Source organism: Zalophus californianus, chromosome 9, assembly GCF_009762305.2.
Source record: "Zalophus californianus isolate mZalCal1 chromosome 9, mZalCal1.pri.v2, whole genome shotgun sequence".
Taxonomy (NCBI): domain Eukaryota; kingdom Metazoa; phylum Chordata; class Mammalia; order Carnivora; family Otariidae; genus Zalophus; species Zalophus californianus.
In genome coordinates this window covers 95,381,160-95,398,093 of record NC_045603.1, presented here as the reverse complement: position 1 = coordinate 95,398,093, position 16,934 = coordinate 95,381,160, and the positions used below count along the sequence as shown (strand labels likewise).

General features: G+C 37.7%; 1 protein-coding gene across 1 annotated transcript; it reads left to right on the top strand.

Moving 5' to 3' along the window:
- The first annotated feature begins 6,652 nt into the window (after positions 1 to 6,652).
- Positions 6,653 to 15,569, top strand: CLEC1B (C-type lectin domain family 1 member B). Its single transcript, XM_027594100.2, has 6 exons — positions 6,653 to 6,803; positions 7,435 to 7,533; positions 8,540 to 8,656; positions 8,811 to 8,962; positions 11,705 to 11,811; positions 13,630 to 15,569. Exons 1-6 carry the CDS (start codon positions 6,674 to 6,676, stop codon positions 13,772 to 13,774), a joined length of 750 nt encoding a protein of 249 aa, XP_027449901.1. The 5' UTR covers positions 6,653 to 6,673; the 3' UTR covers positions 13,775 to 15,569.
- Positions 15,570 to 16,934: the final 1,365 nt, after the last annotated feature.

Here is a 16,934-nt window from a genome sequence, read left to right as displayed (position 1 = left end):
TATCTCTCTCTCTCAAATAAATAAATAAAATCTTTAAAAAAAAGGGATTGATAAGATGTTGGTTGAAAAAGGGAAAAAGAAAAATTTTTAAAAAACCGTTTAAAAAATTAACTTTGAAAAACTAATGAATCATGGTAAAAAAAAAGCCATGAATTCTATGTGCAGTATTCCCCTAGTGCTGGAGTTCTCCCGTTCTCCTTGATCGGTAAACTTCGTCTTGGCTTGCTGGCCATTCGTGCTGATCTTCTGGGGGAGGGGCCTGTTGCCATGGTTCCGAAATGTCTTTGCCGGAGGTGGAACTGCCCCGCCCTTGTCGGTCCGGGCTAAGCAAGCTGCTCGGGTTTGCTCTCAGGAGCTTTTGTTCCCTGCAAGCTCTCGGTACAGCTTTGGAGGACCAGGGTGAAAATGGTGGCCTCCCAATCTCCACTCGGAGGAGCCGAGAACTCGGGGCCCCGCTCCTCAGTGCGCCCCCAGAGAAAAGCAGTCACTCCCGTCTCCCTGGTCTCCAGCCGCACTGCGTGCTCACCCGGCCTGTGACTGAGCATTTCTATCTCTGGCACCCAACCCCATGTGGAGTCTCCAAACCCAGCAGATCCCTGCGGTGCGCTCCCGCGCCACTCCTCCCGGGGGAGGAAGGGGAGTCTCCCCGGATCTGTCACGTGTTGGGTTCCTGCTGGAGGAGCAGTGGCCCGACTGGGCCGCAGATCACGGTTTATGGCCACCCTGAGCTGAGAGCCCACGCCTCGGCTCCGTCTCTGCAGCCGGCTTCCCCGCTCTGATACCTGGGAGCTCTGCCGCACTCAGGCACTCCTGGTCTTTCTGTGACCCCGAGGGTCCTGAGACCACACTGTCCCGGGAGGATTCCACCCCCCGCTTAGCCACTGGAGCGACGTCCCTCAGCGGAGCCGACTTCTAACAGTTCCGATTTTGTGCTCCGCGACTCTATCACTTGCCAGAAGCAGCCGACGGAGGCCCCCTCCCCCGCCGCCTATCCTCCCGAATATCGCCTCGGATTCACTTCTCCGCACGTCCTACCTTCCAGTAAGTGGTCGCTTCTCTGTTCAGAGAGTTGTTGCTACTCTCTTCTTCGGTCTCCTGTTGAGTTCGTAGGTGTTCAGAATGGTTTGACCCTATTCAGCTGAATTCCTGAGACCAGACAAAATCCAGGTCTCCTACTCCTCTGCCATCTTGCTCCGCCCCCCTTCTGGTTCCTCTTTATCTGACTTCAAAATGCTGTCATGGCCCAGAGTTGAGTTCCCGGCCCTCTGACCTGTTTGTGCTCATCCTTGGATGAACTCTTCTAGATCCATGGCTTGGAGTGACGGCCATGTATAAGTGATCTCCAAATGTATATCTTCATGCCAGGGTTTGATCACCAGGTCCAAATATCTGACTGGAGACTTGGCATATGTATTTACATATGCTATAGGGTTTTTAAATGTAACACATCAAATAAATAAATAAACAACTCTTCCCCAGTTTCACTCTGTGCTTCTCCATTTCAGTACCTAAGCCCAAAACTCAAATCAGTTTTGACTTTTCGTGCTGCTCTCACATGCATTAAATCCACCAGAAAATACTGTTTATTGTGGAAAATAAGGGAATGCAGATATTAAATATGGAGGTATCGTTGGTCTGGGATACATTAAAAGAAATACTGAGTTTACACAATAAAAATTTATCCTCTACTCTGTTCTTCTGCGATCATTCCATTCCCACATATTATATGCCTATTTCAGAGAACACTTTAAAAGAGGGGTCTCTATTGGATAGTATCAAGCGATTAGGTAGAATGGAAATTAATTCAAAACTATTTACAAAAAAGAATGGAGAAAATGAAGATTTATTACAGAGGGATCGGACCTAAAGATAGAAGCAAAAGAAAAAAATGACCACAAGGTGGAGCTAGAGGATAAATACACGATAGACTATTTTGAGTTTTTTCTTGTTTTGGGTTTTGTTATTTTTTTTTTTTAGAATTTATTTTGAAATGTATATTCATCCAATCAGGATAATCAAATATCCTGATTAAAATAAAGGGCTATGCAGACAGATTGATTACCTTAAATCTCAGATCAACATTTACTTGTCCGGTGAAATGAACACAACCAGGGTCTGCCCCAAGCTTTGCCAGTAAAGATCTATTATTCGAGTTTTTTCATAGTACGTATCATGATCTGAAATTACTTTGCTTTTTTCTTTCTTTGCTCTCTATATTCACACCTTTCACTAGAATATAACCTTAATAAAAGCAAAACTCTTGGGTACCTGGGTGGCTCAGTTGGTTAAGCGGCTGCCTTTGGCTCAGGTCGTGATTGCAGAGTCCCAGGATCGAGTCCCGCATTGGGCTCCCCCTCATGTTCTCTCTCGGTCTCTCAAATAAATAAATAAATCTTTAAAAAAAAAGGTGCAAAACTTTTGTATGTGTTTTTCACCATATTATCCCAGAAAATAGAATAGTGCTTGAGACACATAAAGTGATCAGTAGATGTTCAAATAATGGATTAATTAATGGTCCCTGCAATGTACGTTTTATAGTGATTTTAACAGGATACTTTATATCCCAAAATATTGTAACATGAATCTTCAGTTCAAACATGCTTGATCACTTTGTTTTCCTTGATCATATCATACTCATTCATACTTCCATAGCTTTGTTTAGATGTTTGCCCTGCCTGATAAAAAAGTATTCCTTTCCACTCTCTTCTTCTGTAATCTTTGCCTTTCCTTCAAATCATAACTCAAGGCTTATATATTCCGTTTGATATTATTTAACTTTACAGATATTTTGTATACATGTGCATGATAAGCTTATCAGTGTGGTAGATGTTGTCTGACATATTTTCCCCTTTATTTTCTCTACTCTGTAACAAAACGCTCTGCCACAGTTGTTGTCTGATAGTTATTCATTGTTTAGCTCATTAACTTTTAATAAAACATGCCACTTTTCAGTCCACATGTTTAAGCTTTCTGGAAGTGAAAGAGAAAATATTAATTATGCTTTTTTTCATGACAGGAAATTCTAGCTTTTTCCAAAGATAAACAGTATTTGGTATGTGTGTAGAAGGCTAGTAAGTCAGAGGTGAACCAACAATATTAATGCAGAGGACTGAGAGGGAACAGGATATCACTGATAAATGCACCGAAGGGTTAGCATAAAGGTGATGTGCCTTAAAAAGTCTGAGACTCTTAACTATAGGAAACAAACTGAGGGTTGCTGGATGGAGATAGGTTGGGGGGGATGAGGTAACTGGGTGATGGACATTAAGGAGGGCACTTGACGTAATGAGCACTGGGTGTTATATGCAACTAATGAATCACTGAATCCTACCTCTGAAACTAAAAAAAAAAAGTCTGTAAAAAGATACCACGAGCTGCAAAATTCTCCCTTTCTTTATATATTTTTTTCAGTTTAGATACATTACTATAGCATTCATAATAGTCAACATCATTTTCCTTCGGTCTTTCTCTTTTACACATCCACTAGCCCTCATTATATGTTGAACAGTCTTATCCACAATGTTATGAATTCCACTGATTTCTTATTGAATCTATACCTTGTTGTGAGTTTAGTGTCTTTTATTCATTCTTCAGCTATAAACATAGATAATGGAGTCGGGACAATCCTCAAATTTGAAAGACTTTATAATATAGTGGAAAAACTTGGAAACTAGGTAGATGGTACTGCTTTCTACAAGCAGTATGATCATAGAAATGTCTCCACATTCTTTAACCTTCCCTTTCTACATGTGTAATATGAGGATGAGACTGCTGTTTGGATACATATTCATTCATTCACCAAATATCTACTGGATGGTAACTGTATGTCAGTCACTATTTTAGACCAGGCTTTAAAATTAAAGAGATAGCTTATGTAAAAGTGCCTCTTAATCTCTAAAATATTAAACAAAGATTTTTATTCCAAATTCAAACTCATCAGAATATTTGCAATAAAGGACTTTTTCTGTTATACTTTACTAAGCCAAGAAAAGAGGGGCAATAAAATATACAAACATATCAATGACAGACCTTGTAGGGTGATTAAGAGAAATCTAACAAAGGGGCACCTAGCTGGCTCAGTTGGTAGAACATGTAACTCTTGATCTTGGGGTTGTAAGTTTGAGCCCCACGTTGGGGGTAGAGCTTTCTTTAAAAAAAAAAAAAAGCGGTATCTAGCAAAGCCTTTGGATTTTGGAAAAGGAAAAAGAAAAGTTTTTAATCTCTATCTCTTTTTCCTGCAGTTCTCTGCTTAATTTTTGCTGAGTAACTCAGCTTGTATTTATAGCGTATTTAGAGGAAGAAAACAAAATGAAGACTAATGTTATCAGGGGCTCCTTTGACCCTGAGAGACTGTACTCACCCAGCATATTTCCTAACAAACCATGTTGGGGGGTTACAAATAAAGGCAAATATATTTTTATGGACCATAGATCCGGACATAAGACCCTCAGCCTGCGGCTAGTGTTATCAAAGATCCAAAAACCATGCCTTGCTGAAATAATATGGAGTTAGTGATTACTGTCTTTCAGTAACGTTTTCACTTTAAAGTGAACTTCCAGGAAGGGAAAAATCTTAATTAAGTGAAATTGTGTAATTTCAAGTATGGTGGTGCTTCAATGAAGAGCTATTTGTGGAAGGGACAGAAGATATCTTCTGTTATTCTGTTACCCAGAAGATAACAGAAAGGAAGGATAAATGATGCATTGCAATCATTAAAAGGAAAAAAAACAAAAGAAAGTCCACAGGCTGAGCTATAGGTAGGAATGGAATAGCATCTGAGGCTTAGGTTTCAGCTTTACCTACATCTGGTGTTAAACATACAGTTTTAAACATTCATGAATCAAGTAAGCCCAGCATATTCCTGGCGATTTGCAAGAAGAATAAATGGGATATTTTTATAACTCAACCAATTGCCCAAGACCTAGAGAATGTGGAAATCACAACAAAGCAAGCTAACTGTTATGTTTCATAACTCCTGAAAGTTTCTGCTAATTGAACATGAAAATGTTTATAATAATTACGAAGGCTTCCAAATGTTCATGGATCTTGCATTTACATATTTGATTTAATTTAACCATACATTTTCAGAAGTTACATGTTTGATTAATAAGAGAACAGAGTAAAAGGTTTATTGAAAAAATGTCATTTAAATTGACCTTCCATCCTTGTTTTGTTTATTCTTTACCTCACTTTTAAAATTATTTGTAGGGCAAGAAATTTCAAGATGAAAGATTATTCTAAGGAAACTGACAAAGAATTCAGAGTGAAGAAGATAACAGAAAGGAAGGACAAATGTATACCAGATGTACCAAAGGGAACATTAGTAAACAAAATACCTACCATGAGATCTTATATAATTACAATATTGAAAAGTAATGTCTAACACACTAGTAACTAAAAAAAAATAAAATAAGATTATTTATAAGATAAATGCCTAGAATTAGGCACTTAGAAGAAGGGAAGCTTTTCTGGCTGTAAAGGTTTAAAAAAAATAAAAAATATATATCTGGAGGCACCTGAGTGGCTCAGTCGTTAAGCGTCTGCCTTCAGCTCAGGTCATGATCCCAGGGTCCTGGGATCGAGTCCCGCTTCGGGCTCCCTGCTCAGCAGGGAGCCTGTTTCTCCCTCTCCCACTCCCCCTGCTTGTGTTCCCTCTCTCGCTGTGTCTCTCTCTGCCAAATAAATAAAATCTTAAATATATATATATATATATCTGCTATAAAACTATATAAAAGCTATCCTAATGACAAAATAGACAGCACCCTCACTAACAGCCTTACATTAGCACAGCAGCTAGCCTTCTCTAGCTACTCTAACTCCTTTCAGTGTGAGCTACAATAACAATTTGAAAACCCATTTTATAGTTAAATGTGTGGAATACATATTACTCTCTGATGTGAAGGGCACTAGGAACCTGTCCCTTCCACAAATAGCTCTTCATTGAAGCACCACCATACTTGAAATTACACAATTTCACTTAATTAAGATTTTTCCCTTCCTGGAAGTTCACTTTAAAGTGAAAACATTACTGAAAGACAATAATCACTAACTCTGTATTATTTCACTTTATATGATTGTTTTTTCTTTAATGCCTAAACCTAAGCAATGTGAAGCCTACCTCCTGTGGAGTCCTCAAATTTTTGAAAAATATGATTTGTGAATGATGCAAAAATTTGGACGGATTCTAGGTCATAATTAGGAATGGTGCCTTCTAACACAAGACCCTAAAACATCTACTTTAGCTCCTATTAGATCGAATTATATTAGACTTGCTCCTCACAATGGAATAGACTATGTATCTGCTCCTGTTTTATCCACGAATCTTCATCAGAGAGCAGGTCATTTAAACAATACAATTTAGACTCCACTAAAGTTAAGATGAAGCATGAACTTTTGTTCTTTGAAAGGATATAATAAGGAGACATTCCTTCATTCAGAGTTGAAGATAAGAAAACAGGAAACAAATGCGATATCTACTCCTTTACTGCAAGTTATTATTTTTATATTTTTATGTTCAAGGTCCATGTATTTCTGAACAGCTACGAAAGGGCTTCCTGGAAGAAAAAAAATTCAAAACACAGAAACAGAACAAAACAAAAAACATGTGCCCCAACACATATGGCTCCACCTTACCAGAGAGGGGAGGGTCACGGACTGGCAGGCGCTGAAATCTATGCGTGGACATGACAATTCTCCTAAGTCATCGAACCCTGAGCTCACTTGCAGTCCGAGGGAAGCCATGCTGGACGAAGATGGATACATCACCTTAAATATTAAAAATCGAAAGCCAGCTCTCACCTCAGGTAAGAATACCCAGAGCCAGGGATTTGGAAGTTAATTATTGAAATAGGTCAACCCTACTTTCCTTTCTCTACTAGTGACAGCACATATAGTTTTATTTTATTTTCCTGATGATCTTCCTGCTCTACAGAATTCGAGTAACATCTACTTAGGCTCAGACAGACTTATTTAGAATATAAGCAACAAAAGATAAAAGCAGGAACATTATAATAAGACTTATAATAAGGAAAAAATAATAATGCAGGATGGAATAGAAATCAAGAGAGTAAGAGGAAAGAAGGTTTTATAACCTCATTTTCTAAGCTGTCAGCAAGTGGGTGTGATTCTTCAGTTGTTGCATATAAAAGCAATTATTTTTGGGGGTGGGCACAAAACAAAACAAAGACACACAAAACCTTAACAGTTATATTTTGACTCAGAGAAAAGTCCATTGGAAAAGGGTTGTACATGCTATTGGGAATGGGAATGGGTTGTACTTGCTATTGATGATCACCAAAGAAACACCAGCAAGATCTGGCAATGAAGCTGTCTATAACACTCAGAAAGCCTTGAGAGGGCAGGGGGCAGGGGTGATGCTGCCCCATAGTTATGCCATACAGCCTGCCCCCTAACATCTGTATTCTATGTCTACAGTTGACCCTGCTTCCTCACCTCTGTGGCGTGTGATGGCTTTGATTCTGCTGATCTTGTGCATGGTGTTAGTTGTTGGGCTGGTGGCTCTGGGGATAATGTGTAAGTATTGACTCACTGCAAGAGATTTGTTCTGAGGAAAGCAACACCTAAGGGTCCTGGTGTAGGCCACTAGGCTTGATTGTCACTATGTGTCTCTTTGTTGCTACTTCAATCATTTTATACATGGCTGCCAATATATTCTCAATAAAGGAGAACTCTGACTTTTCTGTTCTAATTCAAATCGCTTTATTTAAAATTATTTTCAAGTTTTTAAACTCGTCTTTAAGATCCCCTAAGGTCTAGATCCACACTAGCTTTTCATTTTTTTTTTCCTATCCTGCATATCTTCAGTTCCAACCAACATGGACTTTTCACAGTTTCACAAATAAATCCTCTTTCCCTGCCTGAAATTTCTCTCCACTGTATTACCTCTTCCTAAAGCGCCCTCTTTCCCACTTTGTTTAATGAATGCATTTACTTTCACTCAGAAGCAATTCATATCCCACCTAATTTATATATTTTTTCTTTTTATAAATCTAAAAGCCCTCCAATGTCACATTACCCCATGTAGCTGTTGCTTGTTTGTGTGCTTGTTTATTTGTTAGAATGTTTTGTTCACCATCTTTTATTCACCTGAATATCATATTTTGAGCACAACGAGAAATCAATATGTATTTTTTAAATAAATGGATATTTTGATATTACATGAAAAACAAAATAACAGAGGTCATTCACCTCTGAAATCTGCTTAGAAATCTGTATTCAAAGAAATATCAAAACATTCGTTTTGATATGGCATGATCATGGCATTTTCTTATTTGTGATTGTCTCCTTCATATAGTTCACTTCTTCTTTTGGATAACCATCAGGCGTCAGTTTTGCATAGTTCTTAATTTGTTCTTTATACACCCCTTTACCCAAACCCCTTTGCAGTACTCATTTACTCGTGTGTATCTAGTAAACACTTCACAGATTGACAATTCTACTGAAATTAAAGTTCATCGAAAGGTCTCTGCATCACCCTTATGATCCTGATTACAAATTATTATCTAATTTTTACATCTAGCCGTCACAGAGCAAAATTACCAAGTGGAGAATAATAATGTCTCAGGAACTCTGCACCAAGTAGCAAAGAAGTTCTGCCAATATTTAATAAAACAATTGGAACAAAAGAGCAGTGTCAGTAAGTATGGTTTTGGAACCTCTTCATCTCCCCTCCCCCTGGAGTATTTCTGTGATGTTATCCATAGGGAATCTGGAGATCTGCAGAAAACACAGGATATGGGGGAAAAGCAAAAGTAAAAAGTATGGATTCCTATGCTTGGTTTCACCTTAAGGCCATAAATGCAGCCCATGTGACAGAAACTGGAGATATTATGAAGATAGTTGCTATGGATTCTTCAGGCGCAACTTGACATGGGAAGAGAGTAAGCAGTTCTGTATTAACATGAACGCTACTTTGCTGAAGATCGCCAGCCAGAACGTTCTGGTAAGGAGATTCCTATGTCAAATATTTTGGAGTCGTAAGAAGAATCTTAAGTGAAACATTTGACTTTAAAATCTATATCTATATTTCTCACGTCTTCCAGTCTGTGCTGATCTTAGAACCTTATCAAGCCCAGTAGAAATGACCACATTTAAGAATTTCTTAGAAAGGGGTAAAATGAGCTAATGAGACTGACCTCTGTGACAAGTCATTTCACTTTTCTCAGCTTCCTTGGTTGCATTTACTAATCCATAAAAGAATCTGAAAGTATAAAGAAACTCAATATCATTGTAAAATATAAAAAGCAGTGCCATCCCAATATTACATGAATCCTCAGTTCCTGCTAAATTGTTGAACGACTGAACTTGAACAAACCATGCAGACTTTACCTTTTCACAGGCTCTTCCATAGTTTTGGGAACAACCTCATTTGTGAAACACACAGGATTTCAGTTGAAATTTCTTTACTAAACGTCTCCTCTTCCACATTTTTCTCTTTGACAGCTTCTAACAAAGGCTTTATTTTGAAGCAAAATATATTCACATCCACTCATGCACTCTCCCTTTATTATTTAATGTAGCTTTTCTCTTTTTTTTTTTTGTGAATCCTGGGAGCAAACCAGAAACCAAGCCTTGGAGTCTCCCTTCTGCCAAATGATAGATTTCTTAAGACATTTTTTGAAAGGCAGAAATTCTCTATGGTGTTTAACCTACAATTTCCAATATGGTAATGATTCACATTCTGTATATTAAAAATGAAAGCAAGGGGAGCCTGGGTGGCTCAGTCATTAAGCGTCTGCCTTCAGCTCAGGTCATGATCCCAGGGTCCTGGGATCGAGCCCCGCATCGGGCTCCCTGCTCAGCAGGAAGCCTGCTTCTCCCTCTCCCGCTCCCCCTGCTTGTGTTACCTTTCTCACTGTGTCTCTCTCTGTCAAATAAATAAATAAAATATTTTTTTTAAAAATTAAAAAAAAAGCAAATAGGAGATCTGGATTTGGGCTTGTGCGGAGATTAAACTGAACTCAAATAGTCAAGCCAGTCAGATTCTACAGAACTGCTATAATTGATCAGCAAAATTGACTTATATTTTCCTGAGCTGAAGTCCACAGTAATGGGCCAGACCTGAGGAGATCATTCCAGTGACACTCAAGGTCATTTGTTGCCTTGTTACTATCCTCTTAACTCTCTTTGTGGACTCAAACTAATAGAGAAGATATTCAGGTAAGTAAATTATCTTTCTTTCCAATCAGGCAAAATAAGAGAGTGTCCTAAAATCTCAACTTCAATAACAAGAGATTAATGGGAGACATACAATATGTCTTGAATCTTGCACTGATGCCAGGTTGAAGGTTTATAAATGAAAGAAATAATGTCATTTTTGAGAAACAAAGAATAGTTGAATTTCAGGCAGAATATATTTCATATAGTGAGGTATATAATGTAGATGTATTTTAAAGAATAGAACAGGAGTTAACAGAAAGGTGGGGGATAGCTCAAGCTTTAAAAAATAAGCAGTCAGGGTGCTTGGGTGGCTCAGTCAGTTAAGCATCTGACTCTTGGTTTCGGCTCAGGTTGTGATCTCAGGGTCTTGGGATTGAGCCCCATGTTGGGCTCCATGCTCAGAGGGGAGTCTTCTTCTTCTTCTTTTTTTTTTTTTTTTAAAGATTTTATTCATTTATTTGACAGGGAGAGACACAGTGAGAGAGGAAACACAAGCAGGGGGAGTGGGAGAAGGAGAAGCAGGCTTCCCGCCGAGCAGGGAGCCGGATGCAGGGCTCGATCCCAGGACCCTGGGATAACAATAAATAAATAAGCAATCAAAAGTGACTTTCACACAGTATCGATTATGGAATGCCATTCTGTGTCTCACTTCTGTTAAGAAGCTTGAGTCATTTCTTATTTGCTAAGAATGCATTCTCACCTACCTCTTTTTCTGGGAAGTATGAGAGTATATGAATATTTGACTCTTTAATTTTGTTACCCATGGATTGACTGATTGATTGACTGATTGACTTTTCCATTAATTTGACAAATATGCACTGGAACTATTTCAGAATCTGAACCCATGAAGTTAATAAAACAGAAATCTCTAACCTCAGGGAGCTTATGTTCTAGTTGGAGCAAGAGGCAATAAACAAAACAAATAAGTATAGTGTATCATATAGTAAATAGTGACAATTCCTAAGTAGAAAAAGGCAAATTAGAAAAAACAAATGCTGTTTGTAATCCCTTTGAGAAAGACATCATATAATTCCTTTTACTCAGTCAACTAAAACAAATTAATACTTCCAATGTAAACATTGTAGGCTACTACAAAACTAGCTAAGCAATGAAACCAAGGCAAGTAGAAGTTAAATGTAGGGAATAAAAACATTTCACCAACAATATATTTCTTTTTTTTAATTTTCCTTCTCTAGTTGTTTACCATTATCTTATTTAAGAGCCATATTTGGTACTCTATTTGAAACTCTAGTCTTTAATCAATGGAAGATAAACGTGTAGAAAGGTTAGAATATCCTCCTTCTGTGAACATTTTTTCCTATATTCTACAAGCAATTTTTTTTTATTCTAAAACAAGTGAACTTGGCACAATTCTAAATATCAAATATGATTAGTTAACATTAACGTAGACATACAATCTAACTTGTTTTTGTTGTTCAGGGTCTTATCATGAAACTTTGTCTTTACATCATTACGAGAATTGTGGAAGCAGGTTGACCATTATATTTATCTGTGTTTGCAATAGGAATACATGAAGTCCAGGACTGGATTAATTCGTTGGGTTGGATTGTCCCGCAAGAACCCTAATGAAGTCTGGATGTGGGAAGATGGCTCTGTGCCCTCCAAAAATGTGTAAGTCAATGGACATTCAGAATACAAGTCACAGCGAGCAAATTTTATTCTTGAGATCCTCTACCCTCTTGAAGGCACACTACTTAAAAGTTGGGAGGTGGCACTATGACCTACTGTGTGCTATAGAAACAGCAGCACACTCAATGACACCCTACTCCTAATAAGTGAACACTGGTAATAAGACAATTCTACTTTACTTACTTTCCCATTCCTCTGCTCTTTATCTAAGTCACAATCCACCTCTATTCCTGATATTTTTCCGCATTCATTTCTACCCTCAAATTTACCATTAGAACGTGTGTGTGTGTGTGTGTGTGTGTGTGTGCGTGCACGCGTGTGTTGCTTGATCTGATTCTCTTCATGTATTTCTAGAACAAAATGATCGTTCTTGTTATTTTATGGTTGAAAGTGATTACTTTGAGGATTCTTTTGGCTCTTCAGTATCATTTTCCCTACTCTTCTTCCCTAGGGGTCTCCAAGAATCAGGCACACCATCATTCACAAGGTGTTTCTAATGTTCATATCATAAGGCTCCATCCTTGTACAGACAATCCAGGCAAAGGAGGCATTTATTTAATGTGGCTTTCCAATCTCCAATCTCAAGACCTTTGCTCATCTTGTATATCAAAACTGTAAGGTCTCTCCAGTTAAAATTAAAACTGATAACCACAACCTGTACAACCTGATCATTACTTAACATTTCAGTTCATTTATTCAACAGATACTAAGTATTTACTATGGGTAGGAGCAAAGGATACTGCAAGTACAAGCAGACTTCTTCATAGATCTTGAGCTTTCTCTCCTATCATTTGCGCGTCATTCACAATATTGCAGGCAAACTGGTGAACCCTCTGTTCTTTCAACAAATTAAACTTGTTTTGTTGTCTTAGGGCTTTTGTACTTAACTGTTTTCTTCTAGATTGTTCCACTTCCAGAACTCCATGATGGGCTCCCCCTTGTGACTCATGTGTCTTTTAAACATCCCTTCCTCAATGAGGTCGACTTTAATTACCCAAACTAAATTAGCCTCCTTCCACACACACCCACTCGAGTCCATTATCACACCATTTCATTTCTTCGTAACTCTTACCACTCTGAAATTTTCTATTTGTTGGCTTCTTACCAACATCCTCTTACTATAATGTAAGTTCCCCAGTAGAAGAGACCGTGTCCCTGTTTACTCTATCAATATTGGCACACAAAACAAATTTGGCACATAGTAGGTATCCCATAGATATTTGGCGAATAAATTAGATCTACACATTTGTTGTTCTCTTGTCATAAGCAATGCAGCGGGGAATATAGACAAGTTAACAGGCAATTACAGTAGAGTGTGCTGCCTTATTTCTGCTACCCTACAACATAAATCCTCATTTCAAAAATATTTAATCAACTTTCTTTTCCTTGAGCTCCTTCCCACTCTGTACAGCTACTTGCCCTACAGGGCTCTCCCATCTCCTCTCTGTTTATCTAAATCCTACCCTTCTTTCAAGACAGAACTAAAGTGTGATCTTCTATGAAAAGATAAAGCTTTCCCCATCATTTTCAGATCCCATCCATCTCTTTCTCTGGGCTCCTATTGTGCTCCTGCTCACTAGTTGCTTAATCAATGCTGTACTAAATTGCTATTGAGTTACTCAGCTGTACATACTTAATACTCCCAAGCAGATGGAAAATTTCTCAATGATCTGAATGTTGTTTTTTACTTTTATCCCCATATTTTTGTTTCCATTTTGTGAGACAAAATACTTTCATGCAGAGTTTGTTGACTGCTTATATAGCTTTTGAAGGAACTCATTCTACCTTTTCCTTTCACAGGTTTGAGCTTTCTGGAAATGAAAGAGAAAATATGAACTGTGCTTATTTTTATGATGGGAAAATCTACCCGACCTTCTGTAAGAACAAACATCATTTGACGTGTGAGAGGAAGGCAGGCATGGTGAATGTGGACACACTACTTTAATGCAAAGAGATGAGCAGGATGTCACAGACAAGTGCTTGATTATACAATGAAAGATCTGGATGAAGTACTCACTAGCCATAAAATTGCTTATTTTTCCCTTTATTCCCATTGGAGTGATCTTTGCATCAACTTTTCTACCAATACCACCTCATCCTTTCTTTGTATATCCCTTTATACTAAGGGATGATTTCATCCCCTCTTTTATACATCCAGAATTGTGTCTGTGAGTTGATCATTTGTTCTCAATTGTTCTGTTTCCATGGATTTTCTTTCTTGTTTTCATTCCTATGATTTACCACATCTTCAGACATAAACATATACACTTTAAATTGAAATAAGAAAGGTTAGGACTTAATTGACTCAAGTTGTGCAAAATATCTAAGTCTGAAAGACAGCATAAGGTAGCTGAAAGAATACTAAACTTGGAATCAGTAGAACAATCTAGATGGTGTGATTACTTAACGTACAACCATGGACCAGCTAGTCATGTGGCCTCTTTACCATTCATTTTCTCATATTTCAAATAGAATAACACTCATTACTTCACAGCTGTACAACCTAACAAAACACTGGAGTAGTAGCTATGTCAGAAATTCCGTAAAGGCCAACATCATGGCTTTCCCATTTGCTGCTGTATGCCTGGCACCAAGCATGGTTCCTGGCTCACGGGAAACAGAAAAAATAGTTGCTTTTCATTATGTGAGAAGCACCACGATCTGTAAAACACTACACAATTATAATTTGGATTCCAGGTCCACCTTTGGTCAGATTCTACAGCAAGGGAATTAAAGTTTCCTTCTGTGGAAGGAAAATGAAATTTCTGTGCAAGGAACTTGACAGTGTTTGAAAATAAGAAAATATTTCTTAGGAAGGCCTATAGGCAAGTAGACAAAACAGCAAGTACAAATGTTTTATCTTTTCCTGACAGTTCTATGTTTGGTTTTTGCTGAGTAACTCAGGAAGTATTTATGGATATGTGGCGAGGCAGCCTTTCACAGGATAACAGGCAAAAATTGCATTTCTTTCCCACAGCTTCCCTGAAGCTGCTTTTTCTTCTTACATTGGTAGTAATAAAATTTATGAATATGATTCTCAAACATCGTTAAAACATACAGATGCTCAAGAACAAATACTTAAGGTTCTCAGTTGGAAGGTTGAGGAGACACTGAGACCTGGGCTTTTAATAAGCTCTCCTACTTGATTCTGATCAAGTAGTTTTTAATACATTTTGAGAAAAATTACATTGAAACTTATTCCCTATGTGGCTTTTGCTAAGTTACTCTGTTTCCTCATTTATGAAATGGGCTTAATATAATTATTTTACTCATAGGTAATAGCGAGGATCATTTAATATAATATATAAAGCATTGAGCAGAGTATCAAGGATGTAATAAATACTCAATAAATATGTATTATTTTATACCTTTGAGCACTAATACTCAGACACTTGAATCATTGTCTTGTTTTAGACTATCAGTAAACAAGCGGATTTTGGGGGCTGAGGAAAAATAACACAGATACCTCAAATTCTGCTTCTACTTCAAATGTCTTGAGATCTTGACTTTTGGGGGATAGTATCATTATTTTATTGTTTTTTTACTTGTTGATTTAGAGAAATGGAATAGGAAATAGTAATTCAGAAAATCATCCAAAAAACAACCAACCATGTCTCTGGACTTTAGTGTTTTATTACCCACAAATGGAAAAACATATATTTATATATTACTATATGGCACAAGTAAATTTCAAAGAATAATATCTTAGTTTGTGACAAAAATGCAATTAAAAAATGTAAACCAACCAACTGTGCCTACAAAGATTCTTTTTTCTGGTACTCATATCAAAATCGTCTTACCCATGAAATCAGAATAGCACAGATTTTAATAGCAGAGGCTCCGTGATCAGACCACCTAGTTTCAAATACTAACTCTTCCACTTACTATGCAAGTCAACTTCGGTAAATAATTTGACTTCTCTGTGCTTCAGTGTACAATTAAGTTATAATGTACTCATAACAGTGCTTATTTCACAGAGCTGTTTTGAGAATCACAGTAATTCATGTAGCCCTTTGAAGCAGTACTTGGAATGTAATGAATAAATAAGTAAAATGTAGTATGATTTAAAACATCAAAAGCAAAGCTAGTAACATTAGTTCCTTATTGGAAGAGCCCAATGTTTCCCCCAAAGAAATTTATCAGAGAATATGCCATATTAGAGAAAACTAGATCTTTCTGAGCTTGATATAAACTAGATCTTTCTGAGCTTGATATTTAGCACTGATAAAATTTGAGAGCACCTGGAAATTGATGACAACTCATTAAATTTCTGTTCCTGTGCTCCCAACATTAGTCTTAATGCATATTTGGTATGCTTATGGTTTCTTCCTCTTTTTCTCCTCAAGGTAGAAATCATTACATAATGAAGTCTGCAGAGAGTTAAGTCACTTTATTTTTCAGGTCAGAATCTCAGGTCACATGAAAATCATTTGAAATATTTGGAGAATTTGCTGGATATTCTCCATTTACCCCTTGAGATCCTCTCAACCCCACCCTGTGCCTTGTGAGGCAGAACTCAAATGAACAGCACTATTTGGGGCAATTTTCCTCTGGCTTCCAGTTAATTTAGCTATTGAGAAGTACTTGCAATAATCAAAGGGTGAAAGGTGAGAGTGGTCAGGGTACTCGTCATTCCCTTGGCTCTCTCCCTACCAAGCCATGTTCGGCAAAGGCTGCATGTTCCCTACCTTAGGCCATGGCCCTTACCAGATACCCTCCCCTTAACTCCTCAGGCGTAGGAGTGATAACATCGTGGCAACGCATAATTCACCACCTCTTTTTGTTCCAGTTAATCTTTCCCCAAACTTTACAAACAGTGTCTTCATTCAATGCCCTGAGATTACTCCTTGAGTATGTCATTTGTTTTCCTTTGCTATAGAGATCAATGATTGATCCAGGGAGATACTGAAACAAAAGAGAACATTGCAATTTTGCAGATTGTTGAAATTTGCAAACTATAAATTACCAAGATGTGACCTTTGGCCATAAGGACAAATGGCCAGTGTGTGAATGATGATTAAAATATCAAGTTTCTTAATGCTACAGTCACAGGATGTGACAGAAATGGCCATCTATCCACTAAATAATTGATGCTTCTCATTTAG

Excerpts from the sequence above, each read along its gene's own strand:
- CLEC1B (XM_027594100.2), top strand. The coding sequence starts at position 6,674 with ATGCGTGGACATGACAATTCTCCTAAGTCATCGAACCCTGAGCTCACT. Across the intron at positions 7,534-8,539 it reads GGTGGCTCTGGGGATAATGT|CCGTCACAGAGCAAAATTAC; the intron begins GTAAGTATTGAC and ends TTTTACATCTAG. Across the intron at positions 11,812-13,629 it reads TCTGTGCCCTCCAAAAATGT|GTTTGAGCTTTCTGGAAATG; the intron begins GTAAGTCAATGG and ends TTCCTTTCACAG.